Genomic DNA, 27,528 nt, shown 5'->3' on the forward strand with positions numbered 1-27,528 from the left:
TCATTCATTCAATAACCTTTTTTTTGAGCACCTGCTGTTTGCCAGGTCACTAGCCCAAGGGCAGGGCCTGAAGGTGCTAGGAGATGGGCCCACAGAGAGACAGGGCCCAGAGGTGTTGGGGAGGGGGGCCCACAGAGAGACAGGGCCTAGAGGTGTTGGGGGGGTGCCACAGAGGGACTGGGCCCAGAGGTGTTAGGGAGGGGGGCCCACAGACAGGGCCCAGAGGTGTTGGGCGGGGGCCCCACAGAGAGACAGGGCCCAGAGGTGTTGGGTGGGGGCCCCACAGAGAGACAGGGCCCAGAGGTGTTGGGGGGGGGGTGCCACAGAGGGACTGGGCCCAGAGGTGTTGGGGGGGGGTGCCACAGAGGGACAGGGCCCAGAGGTGTTGGGGAGGGGGGCCCACAGAGGGACAGGGCCCAGAGGTGTTGGGGAGGGGGGCCCACAGAGGGACTGGGCCCAGAGGTGTTGGGGGGGGGTGCCACAGAGGGACAGGGCCCAGAGGTGTTGGGGAGGGGGGCCCACAGAGGGACTGGGCCCAGAGGTGTTGGGGGGGGGTGCCACAGAGGGACAGGGCCCAGAGGTGTTGGGGAGGGGGGCCCACAGAGAGACAGGGCCCAGAGGTGTTGGGGAGGGGGGCCCACAGAGAGACAGGGCCCAGAGGTGTTGGGGAGGGGGTGCCACAGAGGGACTGGGCCCAGAGGTATTGGGGAGAGGGGCCCACAGAGGGACAGGGCCCAGAGGTGTTGGGGAGGGGGGGCCCACAGAGAGACAGGGCCCAGAGGTGTTGGGGGGGTGCCACAGAGGGACTGGGCCCAGAGGGGCTAGGATCAGCTTGAGGCAGAGGGCCACAAAGGGACTGAGTGCGTTATGTTATTGGGAATAATTGAGATGCACAGAAAAGCAAATACAAAGTGAGTGGGCAGACGAGGGTGCTCCCAAGCTAGGGAGGGGTTCCATGAGAAGTAGACAAAGGTGACGATGAGGGAGGAGTGAGGCACTGGAGGGGGATGGGAGGCCTGCCCCTGAGCGGGGTCTGAATTTGCTGCCCACACTATGGCTTCCTTGTGCCACGGGATGGGCCTGGTGACAGATACTCAGCCACGTGCCAGCCTCCCCATCTCAGCAGTGCTGTGGAAGGAGTCTGGATTTGAGCCAATCAATCAGCTAAATAATAAATGTCTGTCTTCCTCCCTCTCTCCCTCCCTTCCTTCCTCTTCTCTCTCCTTCCAGCCCTCCTTCCGTCCCTTCCCTCTTTATCCTGCTCTGACCTTCTTCCTCTCCTCTCTCCCCTGAATGGAGGAAAACATAATAGAAATGTCAGATTGAAACCAGTTACAAAAGCTCAGCATTAGGCTGAGAAGTTTGGTTTTGATCCTACAATCAATAAAGAGGCTCATTCCCCCATTCTCTCCAGACTTAGTAATTGCCAGATCCGGTGGCCCTTCTCGGTCCTCCCTCTCCTTTACCTCTGCGGCCTGTGATGCTATGGATCACTTTTAACTTGGTACTCTGCTCTCTGGTTTCCAGGATGGTCCTCTCAGTCCCAATGGATTGAATTACCTACCATCCCTGGGCTTCATCTGCACATCCATTGACCTCGGCGCTCTCATTTCCCAATGCCCGACTTCCCAAACTGGATGTCCAGTAGACATCTTAAATTCAAAGTGTTCACCACAGAACTTAATCTCTCCCCCTCCCCTCCCCCTGCTCCTGCCTTCTCTGTTGTACAGGGCACCATTACCAGTTCAAGAAAGGTTATGTAACAGTAGAAGAAATTATATTCATGAGTGTCCATCTTTACTTCCTTGTAGGTTGTTCTTTTTTTTCCCCATGAGGCAATTGGGGCTAAGTGACTTGCCCAGGGTCACACAGCTAGGAAGTGTTAAAGTGTCTGAGACCAGATTTGAACTCGGGTCCTTGACTTCAGAGCTGGTGCTCTGTCCACTGCACCATCTAGCGGCCCCTAAGTTGTTCTTTTGTTCTCTGCTGCAGACCTTTTTACTTTATTCTTTTTTTTTTTTTTTTTTCCCTTTCATTCCCCTCACCTTCGCCAAGCCAGGCTATAGTTAAACAAGGATGTATTTATGTATATATATATATATCTATGTACATACACATATCTTCCCCCCCTCATGCATGTGCACACACACACACGCGCACACACACACACACACACACACGCGCACACACACACACACACACTTGTTTTTTCTATAGGTGCTGAATCTTTGCTTTAATTCTGCTCCTTAACTTGCCTTGCTATTCCTTAGCCTCCTCTCAGCCATGGATCCCTCTCATCTTCTTCCCCCACTCTTTGCTTCCCCTTCCATTTATCCCTCTCCTCTTATTTATAGATTTTGGAGGGAGCTATCCCCTTCATGGTACATGTGTAGTGTTGCCTAATTATTCCCTTCCTGATGAGCAGGTTTTCCGAGCCCTTCTCCCCCATCTGTGTTTATTCTTCTGCACCTCATTTGTAGAACAAAATCACTATTTTTACCTTAACTCTGCCCCAATCTTTCTTTTGAATACCTAATTGTTGATGTCAATGTTAATTATGACATGCATTTCCATGTAAAAACCGTAAACAATTTGTTCATGTTAAATTCCTTGAAATTGAACTTTGATATTGACTCTTATATGTTAAGTTTTCTATTGAGTTCAGGTTTGTTTGAAAGAAAGGGCTGAAAAATCTGCAAGCTTTTACTGAATGTGCAGTTTTGTTTTTTCATTCAATATTATGGATAATTTTTCTGGATGCTATTTTTGGCTACGGGCCTACTTCTTTCAATTGCCAGCATATATGATTCCAGGATCTGTGTCTTTTATTGTGGCTGCTGACAAGTCCTGTATAATTCTAACTAATCCCAGAATATATGAATTGTTTTTTTCCTTGTTTCTTGCAAATTTTTCTGCTTGATCTGGGAGTTTCAAATTTTGGCAATTATATTCCTATGTGTTTCCCACAGGGATCTCTATTTCTACTTTCCTCTCATGTTCTATGACCTCAAGACAATTTTCTTGGATTATTTCTTGCATTATTGTATCAAGGTTCTTTTTTTCGGGGCACAACTTTCAGGCAGTCCAATTCTTGTATTTGCTCTTCTTGATCTGTTCTCTAGATCTGTTGTTTTTCTTATAAGATGTTTCACATTTGTGCTTTTTTCCCATGATTTATATTCTATTTTGTTATTTGTCTCTCTTAACAGCTGCACTGGCTTCACCTTGCCCAATTCTAATTTTCAAAGAGTTATTTTCATCTTTAAGACTCTGCATTTTCTTTTCTAGTTGGCTTTTTTTTTTAATAGTTTTTCTTCTACGTTTCTCATTTGATTTTTCAAATTCATTTTTGAGTTCTTATAAATTCTCTTTAGACAGGAAGCCATTTAATGTTACTTTTTGGGCTAAAAGCATTTTTTTACTTTAGTGTCTTCCTCTGAAGATGAACCCTGGTCTTCTCTGTTCCCATAGTAAATTTCTATGTCTGGGTTCTTCTTTGCCAGTTTTTTTTTTTTTTTTCTTTCTTTTTTTCTTTTTTTTTTTTTTTAATTAATAAGAAATATTATTACTGTAAGTACCTCGAGTCCTATGTGGGGGGTGATGCCTCTAGCTTCATTTCAGCTCTCTCCTGTCCTGCAAGTGCCCACACTCAGCAGTGTCCCTACCCCATTGTACTCCTGGTGCTCTGGTTACTTCTCCACAGCACAGCTGAGTCAGTCTCAGACCCCAAACTCCAGACACAGTCCGGGAGGTAGAATTTTCTGCGGTTCCTGCCAAGGCTCCAGCCACACCCTGGTGTCCCCACTTGGTGTTTCTGCAGAGCTAGGCTGGAGGTATGTGTACTGCGTCCCTGGGTCTACCGGAGGACCTGGCCCATCTTGATGTTTGCCCTAGGGCACAGGTTTCTTCTGTTTGTGGGGGAGTCCGTTCCAGAATGGACTGCCTCCTCTGCCCCTCCACCACCTTTTCTTCTGACACTGCACCCGTTGTGGAGCAGACCTCCGGCACTTTGTACCTGGACTATTACAGCTCCAGAGGCGGCCGGGATAGGGGGTCTCCAATCCATCCTCTGTGCGGTCGTCCAAGGGCTTTTCCTAAAGGCTGAGTCCAGCCATTTCTCACACACACACACCACATTCCCTGGGAACAGATACAAAATTCTGTTTGGTGTTCAAAGCCCGTCCACCTTTCCTTGCTCCCCAGTCCAGGGGTCCATTCTTGGCGGCTCCCTGGGCCTCCTACATGTTGTCCCTCCTCCTTTCCACCTCCCGGCTTCCCAGCTTCCTTCAGGGCCCAGCTCAAATCTCACCTTCTGCAGGACGCCTTCGTTCCCCTGAATGCTGCCTGGTTAGCCCCCCGTCTCCCTTAGACTGAGCCCCTCGGGCAGGGGCCGTCCTGGCTTTCCTTAGGACCCCCAGCACTTAGCTTGGTGCCTGGAACATGGGAAGGGCTGTACCCGAGGTCACTGGCTGAGCCCCGTAGGCCCCCAGCCTCCTACATTCAGAATCTCTAGGCCATCTTTCCGGCTCCTAAGGAGTCGGTCTCTCCTCTGCGATCTGCTTTTCCCCCTTGGAATCTCCTGGGCTTGCTGGTCTTCCCGGCTCCTGCCCAGGTGTGCTCCCCGTGTTCAGAGCCCACCTTGCCAGCCGGCCCTTTGTCCCTGCAGGGCATCTGTGCACAGGAAGTTGCTTTTTGCTGCCGGGTGAAGGATGGGCTGGAGCCGGAGGGGTCGGTCTCTGCCTCGGGGGCCGTCCGGGTGATGGGGACCCAAACCAGGGAGGTGACAACAGGAGGGGACCGACAGGCCACTCTGGGCTACGGAGGAGGATGAGTCCTCGCTGCTAAGGCTCCGAGCCTGCAGTTACAGGGACGTCTGCACCGGGGTCCCCTGGGAGATGGTGGGCAGAGATGGGGGTCAGCCACGGACGTGGTGTGGGAGCTCATGGGAGGGATCGGTGTCACCGGGCGCCCGCCCGTGCCCAGCGCCCCCCAGGCTTGGCTCAGCCCCGTTTCCCCCAGTTGAAGCGGCCCCCCAGCAGCACGGTTTCATTAAGCAGGGGCAGGTGCCAAACGCTGCGGGGTACGAAGCCTGCCCTCCAGATGCCAGTCCCTTGCAGGGCTCCGGCCTAGGCTGGACAACAGCCAGGCTTGTGGGGGTGAGGAAGGGGAGAGGAGGATGGGTCAGGACGTTAGTCATGGAGGAAGAATGCCATAGTCTGCGATTTGTTAAGGGAGGGGAGAGCTGCCAAGAAGAGCCCGCCCCCAGGCACTTGTCCCTTCCTTTCCAGCCCGAGGGCTGCAGTGCAGTCCACCGGCCAGTAGGCGGCGGCATCAGGAGCTCCCGGTCCGCCTCCGAGCGAGAGGGACGAGGGAAAACTACAACCCCCAGCATGCTTCGCGGTCCTGCCCTTTCCACGCCTCCTTGCCTCCGCTCCGCCTTTCTCCCCCACGCTTGCGCACTGGGGCTCCTAACTGAGAGCTGACGGCTGGGAGCCAGGGGACCTGCCGACTGACGGACTGAAGGACTGACTGAGGGAGTGAGAGGGGGGCGGACAAGCGGAGGCACGAGTCCCACCGGGGGCCCCGGCTCAGCCCCAGGTACGTGGGGAAGTCAGCGGGGCGCCCGCGGGCGACGGAGCGTGGGTGCGCGTGTTAGTGTTGTGCGTGTTTGGGTGCGCGCGTGTGCGTGGCACTGGGGGAGGGGCGCCGCGGAAAGTGAGTGGGAGCTCCCATGGGAGTGCGCGCGTGTGCGTGGCAGGGGCGTGAGTGTGAGCGCGAGCGCGCGTGTGCGTGGCAGGGGAGTGAGTGTGAGCGCGAGCGCGCGTGTGCGTGGCGGGGAAGGGAGTGAGATCATGTGAGTGGGCCCAGGTGTGTGCCATGGGGGTGGGGCCGGGGGTGAGTGGGAGTGGGAATGGGAGCGCCCACTGGGCGTGACTTGGCTCGCCCACTCTCCCGGGAGTGCTGGCACTTGGGTGTGCAAGGGTGGCCGGGCTGGAGTGGCGCCGTGTGCACAAGTGGGCACCCCTCCCCCTCACCGGTCAGGCCTGGGAGGGTAAACAGTAAGCATTTATTAAGCACTTGGTGTGTGCCAAGCAGGCCTCTGGCTGCCTCTGGCCACCTTCCACGCCCATGTCCAGCAGGTGGCTTTAGCCCATCCAGGGATGTCCTTGAACTTCCGTGGGAAAAGGGTGACGCGGTCGTCGTCCCAGCCTTGGGGATGCTGTGCGTTGTGACGTGGTCCTTGGCAGGACCTCCAGGGGCCCAGGACCTCCCCAAGTGTCCCCAGGAGGGGAGAGAGGGGCCTGGAGGAGGGCAGCTTCAGCGGGGGTCTGCCCGTCCCCTCCCGGTGCGCGGATTCCTCTCCGCAGGGCGCCCGGTGCCCCTGTGTTACGTCCCTGGGTGGTGGTGCGGGAACGGAGCCATGAAAGTCCCAGATAGTCTCCCGGGGCATCGCCGGGACCAGAGCAACCAATGACAATGTTGTTGCCGCCGTCCCGGGACTGAGAGGTCCCTCCTCCCTCGGTTGTCTGTGGTTGGCAAGCTGATACTGACGGCCTGGTCCAGGCTGCTGCTGACGGCCTGGTCCAGGCTGCTGCTGACGGCCTGGTCCAGGCTGCTGCTGACGGCCTGGTCCAGGCTGCTGCTGACGGCCTGGTCCAGGCTGCTGCTGACGGCCTGGTCTGCAGGACTGGGGGAAATCGATGGAGGCTTCGGCCTTTTAAGTTTCTCTGCTCAAGCTCGGGAACGGAACAGCCGCGATGTTTCCTCCAGGCCGGGTGCGGGGGGCGCGGGCTGGAAAGCTCAGAACGGGACAGCCACAGACGTCTCGGGGCTCCTCAGTAAACCGGCGTGCTTGGAGTTACCGAGCTCTGACCGAGCCTCTCTCGGATGTTGTGGTTCGGCGTCCGTAGGGACGTCCCTTTCTTGGTTTTTCCCTCCATGCCTGCATCTCCTCTTCTCTCTAAGTGACATTGATGACGATGCTTTTGCTTCTCTTCCTTTCCGTTCCTCAGAGATGGGATCTAATTGTGCTTCCTCTCCTGTTCATCACTGATTCTCCCCCAGCCTCTCTGTACCCTGGAGGGAAGGGCAGGAGAAGGCCTCTTCTCATTCTCTGAGACCCAGCAAGGCTTGAGTGCGAGCAGGAAAACGTGGCCTCCAACCAGTTGTTAGGAAGTGTCTGCAACAAAAAAACCTTCCTCGAGGGTTGAAGGTATAAGAGCATGGCGACCTTTTGGATTGGAGGCCTCTCCCGGCTCAGAAAGTGGAGGGGGATGATTCTCTTAGGAAGGGATTTAAAATAAGAGTGAAAAGCTAAAGAAAGGGACTTTTAAAATCAGGAAATTGGCTCCTTTTCTTCTTTCTGTGAATTTAAGAGATGCCAGCAGCACCTTGGGCTTGGAAGGAAATTTTTAAACCTAGTTTTTCTGTCGACAGGTCCTTTCCCAATAAGAGTTTTGACTGGAATTGAGGATCTTTGTTTTTGTAATTTGAGAATTCAACATCTGTTCTCTCTTTTTCATCTCCTAATCATATTTGAGACCGTGCAGGTGACACTGGAAATTTTCCATAGCAACCACTCATGAGGTCATACAGATTGTCCCAGGGAGGCAGAAGAGCGTTAAGGACAATAAGTTGTGAAGAAATAGATTGTTTCCACTGAACTTGTGTCTTTTGTTCTTGGACTCTGGAAAGTCTGGAACCAGTGAGAAAGTGAGTGTGCTGCGGAGTGGTTTGGGCTAACAGGAGCCCAGCTATGTCAGACTGATTGGACCCCATCTCTGGGCTACTGTCCTAGACTGAAGGGTGGGAGAGATCAAGGTAGAAGGTATCAGGAGATGGGAAGGTAAGGGGTTAAACAATTTTGGTCTTCGAAGAGACAGGGAGTGACTGAGAAGGGGGCGGCACCTTGGGGAGATCACGGTGAGTGCTGTGAGCTGAGTAGTGGGCGCCAAGGAAACAGCCTGTGAAATAGTCCCATCTCGAGGTGGTGGCCATGTCAGAAGAGAAAGGGATGTATGTGGGAGATAGTGCAAAGATGGAATGGACAGGCCTTGGTGACAGACTGGGGTGAGAGGGTGAGGATGGCCCCCAGATCCTGCTGACTGGGAGCACGGCGGGGCCCTCGGTGGTAATAGCGAGCTTAGGGAGGAGTTTGGGATGACTCTGGTCAGAGAGGGGGGTTGAACATCCCACATGGGGGGAGAGAGGAGGGCCCAGGGCAGGGCCTCGTAGATAAGTATGAGCAAGGGGACAGGAGGGCTGGCCAGGAGAAGCCAGGAGTGCTCCCCAGAGGGGATGGACTGCACCAAGGTGTGCGCTTGTTCAAAGATGAAGACGGAAGGCGGACCATGGAGAAGGAAGGAGGAGGATGAAAGGAATGGGGGCGAAAGGGGGATGGCAGCTACCAGAATTTGGATTGGGTAGCAGGGGGAACCTTGAGAAGAGCTTCCAAGTGGGAGAACCTGGAAGGAACCACAGGGAGCCCGGTGGGCGGGCCGGGGGCAGGGTGGGAGTGTAAATGGAAAAGGTACCCACCACAAGACTTGGGAAGGCTGGAGGGCGGGGAGGGGGCTGAAGAAGAGGGAACAGGTGATTAAAGCTTCGGGTCCTGGCCACGGCGAGCCCAGTGACATAAAGGAGAAGGGGCAGGGCTGGCCGTCGCCTGAGAGCTTCACGTTATCCATGTCGTAGTTTAATTTTGTCAGACATTTCCGGATCCCTTTTGCTTCTGGGTTCCCACTCGGGAGTTTTGCAGGCCTCGGGCTTAGCCCTGCAGCCTCCAGGTAAAAGTAGAAATTAGGGACCGGGACTCAGAAGAGAGGCAGGGACACTTCCGTAGGTTTTGGCTCCAGTCCTGAGAGGGACCCGGGGCCAGCCTCCTCCCAGATAAGGAAGCCGAGGCCCCTGGGAGTTCAGGTGGCTCCATGGTGACAACAGAGCCGGCATTTGAGGCCAGAGCCTCAGGCCCAGAGCCAAGGCTTCTCCCACTTCTCCAGGCATAACCATGAGGCCCTGGCCCAGCCCCAGCAGAAATGTTGGAGAGAAGAGGTACAGACAGAGTCTGGTGTAGGATCGGGTGTCAGATCTGCCCGCAAAATGTGCGGCAACACGTGGGGGTGTAAGGTCAAAACCAGACCTCGGGGTGGGGGAGGGTCTGTGGCCTTGGAGGGGACGCCACGATTGGGCATGGAGGCCAGGGGCTAAATGTTGTGGCCGGGTGGGAATGCTGAAGGAGAGACAGCCCCTGCCCCCTGGTGTACTGCCCCTCTAGACCGGGCCGGCACGCAGTAGGGGCTAGATAAATGCTTACTGACCCAGTAACTAACATTCTACAGGAGGAAATAACTGCTTCTTTCAGCTGGTTGGGGGAGGAATAGTGGAGCCTCAGCCCAGAGATCAGAGAGCATTCACAGCCTGGTTCAAATGTTTAAAAAGCCGTGCCAGCAAGAGACTAGATAAAGGGCCAAGTAATCGGGCCGGCCCCACCTTCTCATCCGGCAGCTTCTTGTCCCAGCCCTCCAGGATCTGCCAGCCTGCGCCTCCCTGGCATCTGGAAGGAGCTTTCCCCGATGGGCCGGGCCCATGGCTACATCCTTCTCCAGGCCCGCATTTCCTGGATGGTGTCACTCAGGGATAGGCCGGTGCAGCCGGGAGCTCCTCATCAGTGCTTATGGATCAGGAAGGGGTCTGTGGCCGGGTCCCGCCGTGGGGCCAGTGACTCTGAGACAGCGTGGTGGCGGGGCCAGGGTCCGGAGCTCCGAGGGCTGCCCACCTAGCACCCAGACACCACCCAAGCCAGCAGGTCCTGCTTTCTCCAGATTCCCCCAGTGTTCTTTCTGGTTAGATTTTAACTCTCCATGAGCGGGGCAGCTGGCTCTCCCCCAGCCCTCCGGATGATCCCAACTGTGGGATCACCACAGGTCTCTGGAGAGGGCCCGGCTCCCAGGGCCCTGGTTTTTGGTAGCCACCTCACTCTTTGGGCTCTTCTGGATCCTGAATGAAATCGCCCCTTGCTGCTTTTCCGAGTGGATGTCCATCTGGCCTTGGCTTTCTGCCACCCTGTGTTTGTGCAACTGATTCTTTCCCCCGGGTTAATTAGTGGGATGGACAGGAACCCAGTGTGTGTACTGTCTGGGCGCTGTTCTCTCCATCATGTTCTCTCTTATCTGAAGAGTAAAAGTTCTGTTGGCAAACCAGGCAGTCGGTTTCCTTGGAGAAAATCACCTTGGGTCTTAGGTAAGATTGTGTGTGTGGAGGGGAGGGGGTCAGTAAATGTTCCTCTAACGTGTACAGTCGTATGTAGTGAATGTCATGAGGTAAATGAATAATAGAGTAAGTCACTGCCCTGCGTTATAGATGAGGGGCCCTCGGGCAGATCAGAGGCAGAAATGAGTGAGGTGCTTGAGGTGCTAGAACCTAGAATTTAGATTGGGAAGGAACTTATCATCTGTGGAGTCAGATCCACTGTTGATCCTCCCTGTGTCCCCCCAGACAACAAATAGCGTGTGGGAACAGAGAGAGACCTGCGTTTGGAGCCCATGGGTGGGTCCAAATCCTGACCTTGCTCTTTCTAGCTTCACTCCATCATGTGAAACAGAAGGAGTCGGGATAGTGGTCACTTCTGACCCTGAGCTCTGATTCTGGGGGTCTGTGTGGTCATCCAGCGAGACGGTCACAATAGGACCGACCACGCTTGCCAGCTCCCCCAATTAGTCCTTGGTCGCCATCCTGCCCTCCGGGCAACTTCCTCACCCACTACGGCAAATGGCCAGGCTGCAGAATAACTAAGAGCCTCCGGGCCCCCAGGTCTCTTCTCTGAGCTGAGCCCTGTCAGCTCTGCCCCATCTCCGGCCCTCTGACCTCCTCCTCCGAGGGGGCTGCCATAACTGTCCATCCTGCCCCTCTCTCGTGGGGGACCTCGTGGAGTCTTCTGCTTATGGCCCTCTCCTTTCCTCATGTGTCCCTTCCCCAGCTCACGTTTTGGTCTGCATCTTCCTCATGAGAGTGGCTGTGGATGGCATTTGGTCAGCTCATAGCCAACCTGACATTGAAAAGATCATTGAGAGAGGAAGAGGACCCCTCCGCACAAAACGCCTGTCATGGAGCAGCTCGGCTGGGCTTTACTTCCTCCCCACCTTCTCATTCTGCACTGAGTCCACCCCCTTCTCAGAGTAGCAAAGAACTTGCAAACTAGGGAGGGTGCCCATCAGCCGGCCATGGCTAAACAAACGTAATGGGAGGCGATTGTGCCATAACGAACGGCGAAAAGGGTGGTTTTGGAGAAGATTTGTGTGAGCTGATGTAGAGTGAATGGAGCAGAACCAAGAGAACTTATGTAGTAATAACAGTATTTCAAGACAAACGGCAGTGAGACATTAAGAACTCTCCTCAGAGCAACGAGCCATCATGGTTCCAGAGAACTGTTGGTGAAAGGTGATGGATTCAGGTGCAGAATGAGCCTGTTCTGTGGTGGAGAGGAGTAGAGGGAAAAAAGGGAAGAAATAAAATCAAATTAAGCTGTCCATGAAGACTAGACATGGTTTGTCTGAGGTACATGGTCCCAGCCTTTTCCACTTGGTGGGACATGTCAGAGCTTCTGAGAAATCAGCGTCACCTCCATCTCCAGAAATTGGGGAGCACGTTGGGGAGGAGGGGTGTCTGGTACAGCTCGGTTTTGCCTGGCTGTTTTTAGTGGGCTAGGTTAGTGTGCTGGTGACTGCAGGGCAGCAGGGCAGCATGCTCTCATCCCGGAGGACTTGGAGCCGTGAGTCATCCAAAGGGGAGGGACAAGAGCTTGGGGCCCACGCTGCAACAAGCCTGATGAATGGCCAAGGGAAAGAAAATGGCAGAATGATATTATGAAAGAGTCGTATGTCTGATGAAAAGGTGAATCTGAGAACGCCTCACATGGCAAGAGAGAAGGGGAAAAACCTGCAGGACGTGGGGGTGATTGTGGAAGGGCATGGGGCAAGGTTGCCCCGCTCTGATGAGAGCTGGTGAAGGAGCCCATTGTTGGGCCAAGTGGAGCTTCCGCTCTGCAGCCATTCTAGCGGGGGGTTGTTGATTTTTTTGATACCTCGTAGAACTGATGCCATATATGATAGAATGGCCCCACCCCCTCCCTCCTTAGGATGTGTTCCACCACTTTATTAAGTTTTGAATCTCATAATACAATAGGTTTTATTTATAAAGTGATCATCCTGTCCTTACTGATAAGTGATATAATTTTCTCACAGGATTTACAAAAGCCCCAGAAATGTTAGACAAAGTCAACTTTTTTCTTATTCTAAGCTCAGAGCACTGCTCTATGTATTGGCCGACTCCCATGTGATTGTATAACTTTCCCCCTCCTCCCTCCCTTTCTTTTCTCTCTCTCCTTCCCCCTTCCCTCTCCCCTTCTCTCTAGCTTAACGGAGCCTGATGTGGTTATAGAACTTAAATTCCCTACCCACACACAGAGACTTTATCGATGCTCCTCCATGCAGTGGAAGTTCAGGCACCTGCTACTTTTGAGTGTGGGCCTAGTGACTGACCATTTGGTCTTTATTCTGAAGAGGAGTTCTCTCCGGTTCACGAGGTGCCGAGGAGGATTCCATGGCCCCGGGACTCTGGGAAGTGGAGCGGGGCTAATAAGCAAGAGAGCCCCGTGCCCCTCTGAGCTTCGGGGTGAAATGAAGGGGTCCCTCCAAGTCCAAATCTTGTAGCCCCTGATCTTACGAGACCCAGGAAAGGGAAGGCCGAGAGAGGGGGCCAGACTGAAAAGCGTAAAGGATGAAAGCTTGGATGAAGAGAACACGGACTTCCAGGGACACATGGGGCAGGCGCTGCAAGGCTGAGGCTGCCTTGGGCAGGGCCTTGAGGGGCCGGCCCTTCTGTTCCTCACAGCCCCTAGGTCCCCTAGGTAAAGTGATGGGAGCTCCCTCTGTAGTTTGGGGGCCAAGCACCAGTGACCTGGTGACCTAGAAGACCAAGAGCCCCAGGTGCTCAAGAGCCAGAGAGGCCTCTGGGAAATCCTGTTCTAAAAGGTCAGAAGCTCCAGCACCCCATCCCCAGGTGAATCAGTGACTTCATGGGAAGGGGCACAGGGAAGGGGAGAAGGGTGACAGAAATGGAGGGGAGAGTAGGCTGTACCCTCATCAAACTTGAAGCAGAACTAAGAAGAAACCTGATCAGAAATGGCCCAAGGAGGACTGAAGCAAGGGGGGAGGAAGAGGGAGCTTTTATCTCAGAGGTGGAAGGAGGAGCGCTGAAAAACACTCCCATGGTGGGAGGAGGACCTTCCGGGGGAGCCCTTGGACCCATAGAAGGAGGTGACGAGTGATGCATTGGGAGTTTGCTTTCTGGGAGGTTGGTGCTGAATGGCCACCATGACAGCCCCGCAGGGGACCACCAGGCTGGTCGCCCTCCCCCACCACCACCACGGCCCGGCCCTTAGAGGCGCCTCTGCTAGCAGAGTGTGGACCAGGCCAAGCTGTGGCCTGGAATGTTCCATGCTGTCCCTATTATCTGATTGATCTTCATTTGGAATTGGTCCCTTAGCAATAAGTTTGCCCCCATTTGTGCAGGGAGGCTGCTGTTGTTGGGCCAGCTTGAAGAGGACCAAAATGGCAGCGCTGAGGTGGGGTCTGGGGCCAGGAGCCCGCCTGTGCCTGGTCTGACTAGTGTGAGCATAGAAGATTCCAGCCCAGGCTGGGCACAGAGAGTGCCCGGGAGCCGTGGGAGCAGAGTGACCCCCGATCTGCAGTGGGGGCTGAAGGGCCTCATCTCCTCCGTCTCTTCTCTCCCACCTCGGCCAGTGCGTTGAACCTTGGTCTTCTCACCCGTGAAACTGGGGGTTTGGCCCCAGTGACCTTCAGGTTGGCCCCTCTGGCTCTGATTCGTTGCCTTCTGTGCGAGGAACTGACAAAATGCCGCAGCCAGACTGTTCCTGACCTCCGAGAACTCGCGTCCTCCCAGGAGGGACAAATGATAAAAAGTCATTGGAGGAGCCAGGGAATGTCAGGAACCCAAGATTCCAAGGAGGACGCCATGACTGAGCGTGTTAGGCCATTTCTGAAGAAAAGTACACAGCTGTGGGGGGGAGGGGTGTCTCTGCCAGGGGCAAAGGGGAAGGAGGAACAGCCGGTGGTTTGTTCTGTGTGGGAAGTGGAGTGTGAGTAAGTGGCTGTGGAAGCAGGCTGGAAAAGTGGCTTGGAGCCACAGGGCAGACTTCTAGTGCCAGCGGAGGAGTGGGCATTTTATCTTAGAGGCAGCAGGGAGCCACTGATTGTAAGGGAGGGAGGGATGTGCTCAGAGCCATGCTTGGCATTTGTTGTGGGCTGGCAGGATCGGAGAAGGGAGGCCATTTATGAGACTTGGCCAACAATGGTAATGGAGGGGAGAACATGGAAGCTCCTTAGAGCACTTGTCAGCTTCCTGGATGGAGGAGGGGGCGAGCTGGGGAGAGTTTGTGAGGCCCTGGAGGAGCCGAGGCCGGGGGGAACACGAGGCAACGACGATACCCATAGTAACTGGCGCGGACATGAGCTCCGCTGTTGGGGCTGTGAAGAAGTGCCAGGAAACCAGCAGGAGATGGGGGTGCCCCAAAACAAGGCCTTCCCAAAAGAGTCTGGCCGGGCAGTGCTGAGCCGGGGCGTTGACTTTGGCTGTTTAGCTCGTGCGGGGAAGCCCTGGCCAGGGACAGTCCGAGGCTCAGCGAGTGAGGTCCCCCGGCCTTGGGAGGGTCAGCTTTGGCCTGGTGAGAGCTTGTCATTGGGCACGGTGCCCATGGTCCTGCCAGCTTCTTGTCACTCATCCTAGTTGGTGAGGAATCACCACAACAGGGCCATCGTGGACACGGGAGAGCCGCAGGTTTTGGAAGGCAAAACTCGGGTTCTTCGGGACTTGTCCAGCACGTGGCTGGTTTCTGCCTCTGACCAAAGGCAGGGGGATGCCCAAATTTAGCCAAAGTGACCCAGGCTACCCCAGCAAAGAAGGGGGCAGGAGGACGGGAAGTTCCAGAGGGGAACAAAGTGTCTACAAGTGTCTGGAGCCGCCAAAGGAAAAAAAAAAAATGAGAGGAAAGAGAATCTTGGAAGCCATCTGTGTGGAGATCACAGCTGGGGAGAAGGGTAAGCAGGGGGAAAGGGCTCAGGTGCCATCTGGGCAAGATGCTGAAGCTGCGGGTGACAGACAGAAGGCGCCTCCTGTCCGAGGGGGACGAGAGCAACTGCAGAAGGGACTGGGCCGAGGAGAGTCCTGGCTCAGCAGCAGCTCCATCTGGATAGTTCCTCCCTCCTGGTTTATAGGCGGCTTCCTGGTCTACCTTCTCCTGGACCAGCCAAGGCTCTGGTTTCCCATTTTGATGCCTTCCTCAAAACAGGAAGCATGGAAGAGAAGGAAACTCGGGCCCCCCAGGCCCAGAAGAGCCGGAACCAGGCAGAACCCTGCCCTTCTCACCCCTTCTCTCACCCTCTTTCACACAGAGACATGACGTCCCTGGCAGAGACTGAAGCTCAGCCCCCACCAGGCGGTCAGCAAGAGCGGAGCCCCCTTCGGGGGGCTGCCGGTGAGGGAGCCCGGTCAGGAGGTGAAGGCTTCCAGAAGCAGGCTGGGCTGACCCTCTGGATGAATGGAGAAGGCTCAGTGCTTATTTGTCTTCCTTTTAGTAAGTCCAGCGGGCAGACTCGGAACTAGGCCTTCTGCTCGCCTTGTTGTTCCGGCCCAGGCTCCCTGGCTCCTGACCCTCCTCCACATCTGTGACCTCTTCAACTGCAGGGCATGGGAGCACATGCTTGGGTGTGGACCCTGGCCCAGGACCAGGACCCCGCCTGGCGGATGGTTTTAATTAGCTCCCAGGAGGACCTGAATGGATTGGGGGGAGGGGAGGGGACGTGAGCCCCAGGAGATCCTTGCACTGGGGCTGCTGACTTAAGGGGTGGAATTCGCTGCTGGGCCCTATGGCCTGAGCTTTGCCGGAAGGAGCCCTGCTGGACCAGTCCCAAGACTAATATTGACTAGGAAGGGTGCGCCGGCCCCAGTCCTTCCTGAGATGGTGGAAGGTGGGGCAGTGGGCGGCTCAGGCTGGGAGGGGACCGGCCTGGGCCCGGAGGCCCTGGAAAAGTTACTGAGGAGGCTTTGGCCCCTTCCGCTGGGGGAGGGGGCGGCCACCTTCACTGGCCCACTGGGCTCTTCTTGAGGAAGAATCCGACCTGGGAAGGCGGCGATTGTTTGTAGGGAAAAGCTCGTGGGGAGAGCAGAGCTCCTGTGGGGTTTCCCTCAGAGTGATGGGCCAGCTGGGACGGCACAGGTCTCCCGGAGGTGCTGGCCATGGCGACCGCTTCTTGTTGGAAAGAAGCGAGTCTTCTCCCTCAGCGCTTCCAAATAAAGGGCTTTTGTGTGAAAATGGCTTAAAATGTAATAATCCCACGAGTGAGCTGAGATAAGGCAATAGGATCTTAGAGTTAGGGCCGGAGAGGCAGGTGGGGAGCGGGGCGGGGGTCCCAAAGGCGGGCTCTCCCAGAGGGGCCTGCAAGTTGCCCCATTGGAGTTGCAGTCTCGGTGCAGTCGCTGCCTTTTTCAGGTGCCCCCGGACAACTCTACGGAAGCAGTTCTGGATTTGGGAGCAGTGAGGGACTCCTATCGGGAGGTCCGGGAGTTTGTATAAGAAAGGAATTGTTTTTATTTGTAACTGAAATATAGCATTTTCTAAAATTATTTTAAAATGTTACTGTAAGGCGTCTATAGGGTTCCCCCTCCCTACCAAAGAGATGAGGGCCCCCAGGAATTACCCCTGCTTCTAAGCCTAAATGGCCAGCAGTCAACAAGCATCAATGGGGGTATTCAAGTCTAGAAGGATTTTTCTAATATTTAGCTTCTGGTGCAACATCAGCCGGGCGGTCTGTTGTCTGATTTACCCGTAGTTTCGGCTAGCAGGCGTCCTTAAAGCACCTACTGGGTGCTACGTGGGGGGAAACAACCCCTGCCTTGTGTGCTCACGCTTTGCTGAGGGCACATTTGCTGAGAAGTCAATGGCAGTATGTATGTACACGAGGTGGTGGAAGCCTGCCGAGGGGAAGGAGCCGCCTCCAGCTGGGAGGAGGGCAGCTGAGCTGAAAGTGGGGGGCCAGGATGGGGGCCCGGGGCCTGCTTGGGGCACAGGACCATGCATTTTATTCTTTGGGGAATGGGAAATTGGGCAGGAGTTCCTTCCCATGTATGGGGAGCAGGGGAGGGGGACCGTTAGGAGACTGGCAAACAAGGTGGGTGAGAGGTGAGACTAGAATGGTTTCCATGTCAGTGAGACTGAGGAACGGAGGGATTTTGTAGAGGAAACTCAGGGAGAGGGGCTGCTGTGGACAGTTCTACTGGAGTCAGAATGTCTACGAGACGTCCATCTGGAGATGGCTGAGAGAGCCGGATGGGGGCCTGGAGCTCTGGAGAGAGAGGCAAGGGCTTGATGTGGGATGTGGGGGTCCTCTCTGCAGCTGCAGGAGCTGGCCAGTCAGCCTTTAGAGCGGGGTCCTGCAGAGTTACAAGAACCACGTGACCCTTTGGCAGGAGTGGGTGGGCTGTGAAGAGCCCCAGTTTGAATGGTGGAGGCAGGCTTGGATACGAGCCTCCCCGACTCCATCAGACCCTGTGTCCGAACTCAAGCCAGAGCCAGCATGTGGGTGACTGACAGCATCTGAGGGGAAAGATGTCAGAGGTCATCAGACAGTAAGAGAGTGTCTGGCTTGGCTCCATGCCTCCTCCCTGGCAGGGGACCGACCACCCCTGATAAAGTGGCAGGCTGTGCAAGAGCCTCAGAGCTGGGTGGGGGTGCCCCGTGTCTTGGGGATGCTGCCCGAGAGCCCCTGAGATGCAAGGGTTTCATTCGATGGGGAGTCCGGAGCCCGCCCTGGAGGGTGCCAGGAGCTCTGTGGGCTCTGCAGGGGCCTGCACTACTAGTCTCTCCCGTGGCTACCTGAACATGTACTTAAATCAGGGAGCTGAAGGTCCTACAGCAGCTTAGGGGAGGGTCCCCCTCTGTGAGCAGCGTGCTGACTGAGGTGGCAGCGGGCCCAGTCACAGTTTTGGAGGAGAGGTTTCTAATAGGTCTGCACGTGTCTCTGGTTCCCGGGGTGGTGTGTAAACAGTGAATCCCAGCTGGGGAAGTGTCAGCTCCAGTGTAACTCAGGCAGGGAAGCCGGCTCCTGGCTCGCCTCGCACACAGGTTCTGAGGAGCAGCAGGGAGTCTGAGGAGGGCCCTCGGGGGAGCTCCGACGTGGCCCAGGGTGAGCAGCCTTTAACACAGTTTCCATTTTGAAAATGCAGGCTTCCTCCGTGTTTCTCAGCAACGGGCCCTCCCTGGGACTCGCGGGGTGCTTGGCGGCCCTTCTCACCCCCGACAGCCCGGCTGCTTGCCATGGGCTCCCCCTCTTTGCAAGTCTCAGGTGCAGGCTGTGGCTTCTGTCTTCTCCTGGGCGAGATCCACAGAAAGCCGCTGGAATAAAACCGTCTCGTGTGGAAGCCCCCCCTCCCACTGAAGGCAGGAGATGGGAAACTTAGGGGAAGTGGGGCTCAGATAACATGGCTGACAGAAATAGGAAGTGGCTCATGCAAGGGGGCCAAGGGCTGCCGAGGGAGGCCGTTTGTGAGCTCCGTATGTGAAGGACACGGCTGTGGACTGGCCGGGGAAGGAGAGTCCGGGGGGCTCTGACCTGGATTTTGCCCTAAAACTGGAAAGGAAGAAAATGGCTACATTTCTCTACTTCCTGACCCTCCGCATGAGTGCATGGGGGAAGCTCCCAACCTGGTTTTAAGTTCAGGAGAATGGGGCCCCCACAGATGCAGACCCCGGGTCCTCCTCCTCAGGGAGAACCTGCACAAGGGCTTTTTGCCTGCCTCCTGGCCAGCAGTGACACTGCCAGCTCTGCTGGCAAGATGGAGGAAGGTTTCCATGGCGACCAGAGGCAGGAAAAACCTGCCCTTCCAGTTCAGCCGTTCCTGGCCAGTGTCCCTCCTGTAGGGGACACGGGGTGGCGGGCAGGGGGCTCCAGCGGCCTTCTGAGGCTGAGGGGGTCTGGGCCGAGGAAGCCAAAGCCACTTGTAGGCAAGCAACTGACAGGCCCAGATGGACCCTCACAGTTCTGTGGCTCCAGTCACTCAGGGCCAAAGACCCAGCTGGCCGGCTTTCCTCCCAGTGGGACCTCCGTCTGTGGGGCCGTCCATCAGCCCCTGGCCCTTAGCCTCAGCTGGGCCCCAGCGGGCCATGACGCTGAAGAGAGCCGTGGAAACGAGATGGTTTCTAACATGGCTTCTGGGTCTGATGTTACACTGACTCCGCCCTGAGGCCTTTTCCAGGAAATATGGATACTTGCCAGTCTGTGTTGGGGAGCCAACATTCCCCAAGATCCCCGGTCCCTGTGAAGGAAAAGTTTGGGAGAGGACAGGAACAAAAGCTAAATGGCCCGCATGCGGAATACGTGCTGCCGTCCGCCCGGGGAGCTGCTCCGCCAAGCTGGCAGAGAGTAGGGTCCTCCTGGGCCTGGCACTGGGGGCGGGGCGCCTGAGGGGGCCAGGGCTGGGGCAGACTCTCAGCAGGGGCCCCGGGAGAAGAGCTCGTGGGCTGCCGCCTTTTCACTTCTCGGACCCTGGCTCTGGCTCTCATGTTGGGGGCGCTACATGGTGGATTCCAGACTGTTCTTTTCCACCCTCCCAGGAACAAACACACTCCTAAAAATGTTGACAGACACGGTTAAGTCGATTGAAAGTGTGATCCCAGAGGCGCCTCTCATTGGGCTCCTCAGAAGGGGGTTCCCTTTGTTGGAAATGAGGTGCCCAGCGAGGCTGGAGGCAAAGGCTGGCCCGCCTCCTCCCCAGTGTCCCAGTGGTGGCAGAAGCTGTGGATCCAGGGCAGGATCTGAGGAGCATGTGCTGTGCTTGGGCCGGGGTGGGGGCCTCCCCCATTCCACAGATGAGGGAACGAGGGCAAGCGGGGCAAGGACTCGGCCACAGGCGTCCGGCTAACAAACCCTGCTCTTGGCTTGCTGCCTGACCGGGCCGGGCTGCCCGGAGGGGGCCCCCACCCCCTGCATCCCACAGCTGCCTCCTCCACGCCTTTGCTCCTCAGCCTCTGCCTGGTTTGTGTCCATCTCTTTGGAAGCCCAGAGGAGCCGGGCCAGAGTATCCCTGGGCCTGTTAGACATGAGTGCGAATCAAGGCCAATGAGCTGGTGGGGAGCAGAGGAGGAGGGACGGGGCACCCCGGCCCCGGCCTCTAGGCCTGGGGAGCTTCACTAGCCTCCTGTAGACATCTTCCTTTCTTTATAAGCTTTGGGTTCTTCCACACATTTCCTCCAGGGTCCCTTGGGGCCCGCCCCCTCACCCCACGTGTGGACACTATTCTGCCCGCTCTTCCCCTCCCCCTTTGGGCCTTTGCTTCCCCAAGCTTCCCCCATCACTGTCTTTTTGTGGCGGCAGCTTTTTGTGCAGGGAGGCTGCCTGCAGAGAGAGGGGGGCAGTGTTGTTCTGGAGGTCGCAGCTCACAGATTGGAGGTTTGACCAGACCTTTGTGTCCCCACAGCCGGGGAGCCTCCCTGAAGGCCACGCGGGTGGGGTCTGCAGCTGCTCCCCGGCCTTTCTGGCAGAATGTCAGGTAAGAGGAAGGTACACTGGGGCTGGGCGTCGGGCACCCCCAGGGGAGTGGCCCAGCAGCTACACCTAAGAGCCCTGGCAAAGAGGGCAGAGACTCCCTGCCAGGAGCAGCTTAGTGGGGCTTCCCTCCCTGTCCCAGGGTGCCTTTTTCCCTGATCACTGGCCCCCTTTCTCTTCTGGAAGTCCTGAGAACTCTGGGGGGCCTGGTGGGTGCTGTTTCGTTCCCCCACACCTTTTCCCCCCTTCTCATTTCTTTGCCCACAGGAAGCCACACCCCTCCTGCTGGGGGCCCCTTCTCAGCCTTGACTCCAAGCATATGGCCCCAGGAGATACTGGCCAAGTATTCCCAGGTACAGGAGCCCACTGGGGCCAGGCTGCCTTGGGTCTGGGGGAGCACTGACTCGCCAGGCAAGCCCCATGGACCTCCAGAGGCGGGCCGCCCACAATTGGGGCTCAGGGCTCAGTCCCAGCGCTGGTGTTTTCTGGAGCTGGGGACCTGAAAGGCTGGAGATGGCAGGGTGGGCGGAGCACGGCATCCTGGGAGCAGCCCAGGGGCCACAGCCTCCCAGCCCCCCCCCACACACACACACACTCTGGGGCTCTGGGGCTGCTGGCCTGGAGGCGCAGTCAGGAGGGAAGCAGCTCCCAGGCCAGGGGGAAGTTCCTGCTCAGAGCTTGGGGGACTCGGCTCGTGCTCTATGTGTACCCTTGGAACGACTCATTTGCCCCTGAGACTCCAGCACAGAGTTGGGCCTGGCCCGGGGCGATGAACCTTTAACATGAGAATTGGGGTGGGTTCCGAAGGGCTTCTGACAGCCCCAGAGGTCTTGGCCCTTCCTTGGTTTGGGGGGGTGGGTGGGGGGTGGGTGGGGGAGGGGCTTGGGAAAACAGTGACCTCTAAGCCTTGAGGCTTGGGGATGTGGGAGGCCGGAGTGCCAGGGAAGGTGAGGGGGGGGGGGGAAATTGCGGAGCGGAGCAGCTGACTGCGCCCCTAATCCTGCTTCCAGAGAGAAGAGCTTTGTGAACCCCCCGAGCTGCGCTACGACGAGTTTGGGTTCCGGGTGGATAAGGAAGGTGAGGCCCGCGCTCCCCGCGTGCTCCCTGTGCCCCGTGCCAGCGCCCCGGGCGTGGCCACGGCCTTCCCAGCGCCTCCCGGCCCCGGTGGCCCCGGGCCCGTCCACGCCTGTGGCCCTAGCATGGCGCCCGCAGCGGGCGGTCCCGGGCCTCCCAGCGGCTTCGAGATTCCCCTCTACGGGTCCGGGGAGGAGGAAGGGGAAGAGCCTCTCCCCCGACTCCCCCTCCCCGCCTTCCCACCCCCTGCAGACGAGGCAAACCCCGGCAAGCTCTCGGGCGCGCCCCTGGCGGAGGACCCCCAGCAGAGGCTGAGGTGGCAAGCCCACCTCGAGTTCACGCACAACCACGACGTGGGCGACCTCACGTGGGACAAGATCGAGGTGTCCCTGCCGCGCTCCGACAAGCTCTATTCGCTGGTGCTGGGCGGCATCCCTCACAGCATGCGGCCCCAGGTAAGGCGGGCCCCGGGGCGGGGGGAGGGGCGCCCGGGGCCTCCCCGCCCCCCGCTGCCACCTGGTCCCTCCGCAGCTGTGGATGCGCCTCTCGGGGGCCCTGCAGAAGAAGCGCGGCTCCGACACGGCCTACCGGGACATCGTCAAGAACAGCTGCAATGACGAGACGCTGGCGGCCAAGCAGGTGAGGGGGGGGCGGCTCCGGGGGCGGGGCCCCAGGGGCGGGGCTCCCCGTCGCTTCCAGTGGCGCCGTCTGAAGGGGCCGCTGGGGCGGGGCCCGGGGCTTTCAGCAGATCGAGAAGGACCTGCTCCGCACCATGCCCAGCAACGCCTGCTTCTCTGCCATGAACAGCGTCGGGGTGCCCCGGCTGCGCAGGATCCTCCGAGGGCTGGCCTGGCTCTACCCCGACATCGGCTACTGCCAGGGCACCGGCATGGTGAGCCGCGGGCCCGGGGGGAGGCGCTGCCGGGGCGGGGGGCGGGGGAGCCGGGAGCGCCCTCCCACCGGCCGTCCCCCGCAGGTGGCCGCCTGCCTGCTGCTGTTCCTCGAGGAGGAGGACGCCTTCTGGATGATGTGCGCCATCATCGAGGACCTGGTGCCCGCCGCCTACTTCAGCACCACGCTGCTGGGCGTGCAGACGGACCAGCGGGTCCTGCGCCACCTGATCGTGCAGTACCTGCCGCGGCTGGACCGGCTGCTCCAGGAGCACGACATCGGTGAGGCCCGGGCCGGGGCGGGCGCCGGGCCGGGCGGGCCGCAGGGGTGGCAGCTGCCTGTGTCCCCCCCAGAGCTGTCGCTCATCACGGTGCACTGGTTCCTGACGGCCTTCGCCAGCGTGGTCCACATGAAGCTGCTGCTGCGCATCTGGGACCTCTTCTTCTACCAGGGCTCCCTGGTGCTCTTCCAGACCACCCTGGGCATGCTGCGGATGAAGGTGCCCCCGGGCCCCGGTCAGGCAGGCGGCCCAGGCTTCCCAGGGCGGGCGGCAGGTTTAGGGTGCGCTTTGGGAGATGGATGCTGTGGCCTATAGAGGGAAACTGGGGCGGGGGGGGGCTGTCCCTCGCCCAGGAAACGCTCCCGGGAGCCCCCCTCCCCCCCAGGTGATGACGGGGCCCCTCCGTGGCAGGAGGAAGAACTGATCCAGTCGGAGAACTCGGCCTCCATCTTCAACACGCTGTCGGACATCCCGGCCCAGATGGGGGACCCCGAGGCGCTGCTGGCCGAGGCCATGCGTCTGGCCGGCTCCCTGACGCACGTGGCCGTGGAGGCCCAGCGCCGCAAGCACCTGGCCTACCTCCTGGCCGACCAGGGCCAGCTGCTGGGCCCCTGCGCCGCCACGAACCTCACCAAGGTGAGCGCGTGGGCCCCAGGGCCCCCCTCCGGCCCGCTGGGCCGGCCCCTGACCCGCTCCGCTCGCCGCCCTGCAGGTGGTCCGGCGCAGAACCCAGCGCAGGAAGTCGGGCCTCGCCTCCCTGCTCTTCGGTGAGTCCAGCGGGGCCGGCCGGGCCGGGAGGCCGCCCTGCCCCAGAAGAGGCCGCGGCCTTCAGCGCTCCCTCTGCTTCCCAGGGGACGAGGACCTCGAGGCCTTGAAAGCCAAGAACATCAAGCAGACCGAGCTGGTGGCCGACCTGCGTGAAGCCATCCTGCAGGTGGCCCGCCACTTCCAGTGCGTAGACCCCAAAAACGGCGCTGTGGTGAGTGGGGGAGGGGAGCAGGGGCCCGAATCTGCCGGGCCGGCGGGGGCTGTGAAGGGAGGGGCCTCGAGGCGCCCAGTAGGCGTGCTGACATGCAGCTGCTCTCAGTGATCGGGGACCCTCCAGACGGAAACTGCCCCCCCAGCGCAAGCCGAGACGCACGGGGTTTGCGGAGGGCGGGAGGAGGAAGGAGCCGGCTCCGGCCCGCAGTGTCTCTGCCCGCCTTCCCCCCCCTCCCCCCAGCTTCACAGCCTCTCCGGAGTAGCCTCTGGTGGGCGACGGCGGGGAGGAGGGAGGCCCCGGGGGTCTTCTCTCATTCGGGGGGCTCTGGGCAGGAGCTGACCCCCGACTACACCATGGAAAGCCACCAGCGCGACCACGAGAAGTACGCGGCGTGCTTCCGCGGCCAGCGGCGCCGGGCCAAGGCCCTGCTGGACTTCGAGCGCCACGACGACGACGAGCTGGGTTTTCGCAAGAACGACGTCATCACGGTGCGGGCGCGGGGAGTGGGTTTCGGGGGAGGGGGACCTGTCTCCAAGGGGCCCGGCCGAGGCCCTTCACGGCCGCGTACCCGTCTCTTTCGTCCCCAGATCGTGTCGCAGAAGGACGAGCACTGCTGGGTGGGGGAGCTGAACGGACTGAGAGGTGAGGGTTGTGGGCCGGGGGCGTGGCGGGGGAAGGGGGCCGCGGCGGCGGGCTCACGCCCGAGGGCCTCGGTGCCTTTTCCACAGGCTGGTTTCCCGCCAAGTTCGTGGAGGTCTTGGACGAACGCAGCAAAGAGGTAGGAGGCAGCGAGGGCGGGGCGGGCCCCCGGGCTCGGGCCCCCTTCCCCGCCACAAAAGCTCCCCTCCCCTTCACATCAGTACTCCGCGGCCGGAGACGACTCGGTGACGGAAGGAGTCATGGACTTGGTGCGAGGGACTCTGTGTCCGGCCCTCAAGTCGATCCTGGAACACGGCCTGAAGAAGCCGTCCCTGCTGGGGGGCCCCGGCCACCCGTGGCTGTTCATCGAGGAGGTCCGAGGGGGCGGAGCAGGGGCAGGTGGGGGAGCCGGGCTCCGGGCCCACCTCCCTCCCTCCCTCCTACCCTCCCTCCCTCTCCCGGCAGGCCGCGGGCCGTGAGGTGGAGCGGGACTTCGACTCTGTCTACTCTCGCCTGGTTCTCTGCAAAACTTACAGGTGACGTATTTCCCTCGGAGCCCCGCCCCCCTGTCCCCGCCCGCAGTGTCCGAGCCGCGGGGGGCTCCTGGGCCTCCCCCACCCCTCCAACGCTTTGGCTTTCTGCAGGTTAGACGAGGATGGCAAAGTGCTGACCCCCGAGGAGCTGCTCTATCGGGTACGTAAGTGCCCCGCGGTCTTAGGCCGCCGCCCCCGCCCCGGGAGGTGCCCGCGGTCTGGGCCAGCCCCCTGTCCTCCTCCACAGGCCGTTCAGTCCGTGAACATGACGCACGACGCGGCGCACACTCAGATGGACGTCAAGCTGCGCTCCCTCATCTGTGTGGGGCTCAAGTGAGTGGGCGATGGGGCTGAGGGGCGGGGCCGGGGGCTACGGAAGCGCGCTCCCTGCAGCTGCTCTCCCCTCCCCTCCAGTGAGCAGGTCCTGCATCTGTGGCTCGAGGTGCTCTGCTCGAGCGTGGCCACGGTGGAGAAGTGGTACCATCCGTGGTCCTTCCTGCGCAGCCCGGGCTGGGTCCAGATCAAGTGCGAGCTTCGGTGAGCGGCTGCTCCGGGTGGGGGGCAGGGGAGGGAGGAGGAAGAGGGGCTGCTGCCTCTGCGGGGGGGGCTTCACCTCTGTCTCTTATCCTCCCCCCAGAGTCCTCTGCTGCTTCGCCTTCAGTCTCTCTCAGGATTGGGAACTTCCCATCAAGAAAGAGGTAAGGGAGGGGCTTTGGGGACCTGGCTCCTCCCCCCCCCCAGCTGCCTAGGCTGTGGAGATGGGGGCCCTGGTGGGTGGTGCCTCTCCTTGGGGTGCTAAGAGAGTCTTTGTGCAGGAAAAGGAGAAGAGACCCTTGAAAGAAGGCGTGCAGGACATGCTGGTGAAACATCACCTCTTCAGCTGGGACATAGATGGGTGACCCCCACCCACCCCCCTGGGAGTGATGGAGCTGTGAAAGGGAGCCCCGAACAAGTGGGGATGGGCCTGGCCATCCAGTGGCCTTTTCCTCCATCCTTGCTCAGGTGGGAACATTGAGAGCCAGCGGGAGGACACTCTTGGCAACAGTGACAGGACCTTTATTCTTTTGGTTTATAAATAAACAGCATATCGTGAAAGCGAGCGCTTCTTAAAAAACCCCGTGCAGGCCTTGGGCTCCGGCTGCCTTCCATGGGGGGTGAGGGGAGCCGCGCCCCTCCTCTCCTCCCCCCCCAAGAGGTGCCTTGAGGTAGGACGTCACCTTAAAGCGCTAGAGTGTGTGTGTGTGTGTGTGTGTGTGTGTGTGTTTATAAAAAACAAGCCCCTCTTCCCTCCCAGCTGCTCCAACCATGGCCCGAGGGTCTGGCATAGAGGGCACCCACCCCGGGCTCTGCCCTTATAGTGTTTGTCACGTGGGGTGAGTGGGCACCCATTAGTGGGGTATTCCATGACACCCATTAGGACCTAAAGGCGCAGGACTCAGGGAAGGGCTACCTGGGACATCCCTGGCACCAATGCCTGGTGGGAAAGTGAGCCGGAGCCTGGGCCACCTCTCCCCAGAAAGAGAGAGATGCATGTAGAGAATATATAATATATATATATATATATAATATGGAGCTATTTACACCTGTACAGAACGCGTCTCGTGCGTACAACCGCTGCACCGGGACGGCCTGCGAGGCCGGGGCCCAGGGGTTTCCTCCCTGAGGACTGAGGGCCAGGAGCTGGGGGGGGGCGGGTCTGAGCCCCTCCCAGTCCTGACCTGAACAAGAAAGCATGGCACCTCGGGCCTCAAAAATGGAGGCCAAATAGCAACTTCCCCAGCCTGGCCCAAGGCCACCTGGGAAAGCCCCCGGATCAGCCGATTTTGGAGCTACCGGCCCAGGGAAGCCCCCAGCTGTGGTCCCAGACTCCTCCCTTGGCTGGCCAGAAAAGGGGCCCAGAGGGAGGCGGCGGCGGCGGCTGGCCACCGGAGGCTACAAGCAGGAATCCCAGTGCAGGTGCAGATCGTGGCCATCCAGGAAGTCTGTGGAGAAGAGGCTGGGGGCCGTGTTGCTGGGGGGCGCCAGGCTGAGAACGGGACCCCCGGACAGTTCCAGCCAGTCCATGCTGTCCAGGTGGCCCTCGGCCAAGTCCAGGCCCAAGCCCGTGCTGGGTTCGTGGGCAAAGTGCAATTCCGAAGTGTCCATGGGAGAAGGCGGGTGGTCCAGGATGGCTGAGCTGCTTAGCATCTGGCTGTGGAGGTCATCGATGAGGGATAGAGGCTCGGGGCCCTCTGGGCCCCCCGTCAGCAGGGGCAGCCCCGTGCTGCTCTCCAGGAAGTCTTCTAGGCGGCCGGAGGCGGGGCTGGCGCCCAGGGGCAGGGGCAGCTCTGGAGGTGGCTGGGGGGTGGCGGGCGAAGGGCACGGCAGGGCCGGGCCGGGCTCCTTCCCAGGGGAGGCTGAGGGATCCTTGAAGTCAGCTGAGATCTCTGGTGAGAAAACAGGAAATGAGGAGCCTGTGAGGGACCCAGGCCCCTCCTCCCCACCCATGGGTGACCCCAAGGCAGCCCCTATGGC

The 27,528-nt window shown here is 58.9% G+C and overlaps 2 protein-coding genes across 9 annotated transcripts in view; one reads left to right on the top strand and one right to left on the bottom strand.

Moving 5' to 3' along the window:
• Positions 1 to 5,440: 5,440 nt before the first annotated feature.
• Positions 5,441 to 26,109, top strand: SGSM3 (small G protein signaling modulator 3). Of its 6 annotated transcripts, none has more exons than XM_074271784.1 (22): positions 5,441 to 5,598; positions 20,548 to 20,619; positions 20,883 to 20,968; positions 21,626 to 21,692; positions 21,942 to 22,144; positions 22,221 to 22,328; positions 22,435 to 22,581; positions 22,666 to 22,861; positions 22,934 to 23,079; positions 23,272 to 23,496; positions 23,573 to 23,627; positions 23,712 to 23,839; positions 24,175 to 24,330; positions 24,430 to 24,484; positions 24,571 to 24,620; positions 24,703 to 24,855; positions 24,947 to 25,017; positions 25,126 to 25,174; positions 25,262 to 25,347; positions 25,408 to 25,551; positions 25,652 to 25,712; positions 25,830 to 26,109. In XM_074271784.1, the coding sequence occupies exons 2-22, from the start codon at positions 20,613 to 20,615 to the stop codon at positions 25,911 to 25,913; spliced, it is 2,277 nt and encodes a 758-aa protein (XP_074127885.1). In that variant the 5' UTR covers positions 5,441 to 5,598; positions 20,548 to 20,612; the 3' UTR covers positions 25,914 to 26,109. The 6 variants fall into 6 exon arrangements, with proteins under 6 accessions (XP_074127885.1, XP_074127886.1, XP_074127888.1 ...); XM_074271785.1 differs by having other exon boundaries at positions 25,429 to 25,551; XM_074271787.1 differs by having other exon boundaries at positions 22,438 to 22,581; positions 25,429 to 25,551.
• MRTFA (myocardin related transcription factor A) overlaps positions 26,055 to 27,528 on the bottom strand; it is a 138,025-nt gene continuing 136,551 nt past the window's right edge. For all 3 annotated transcript variants that reach the window (XM_074271782.1, XM_074271781.1, XM_074271783.1), the window contains one exon: positions 26,055 to 27,440. In XM_074271782.1, the coding sequence (XP_074127883.1) occupies positions 26,947 to 27,440 (494 nt within the window). In that variant the 3' untranslated portion in view covers positions 26,055 to 26,946. The remainder of the gene's footprint in view (positions 27,441 to 27,528) is intronic.

Source organism: Sminthopsis crassicaudata, chromosome 5 (assembly GCF_048593235.1).
Source record: "Sminthopsis crassicaudata isolate SCR6 chromosome 5, ASM4859323v1, whole genome shotgun sequence".
Classification (NCBI taxonomy): Eukaryota; Metazoa; Chordata; class Mammalia; order Dasyuromorphia; family Dasyuridae; genus Sminthopsis; species Sminthopsis crassicaudata.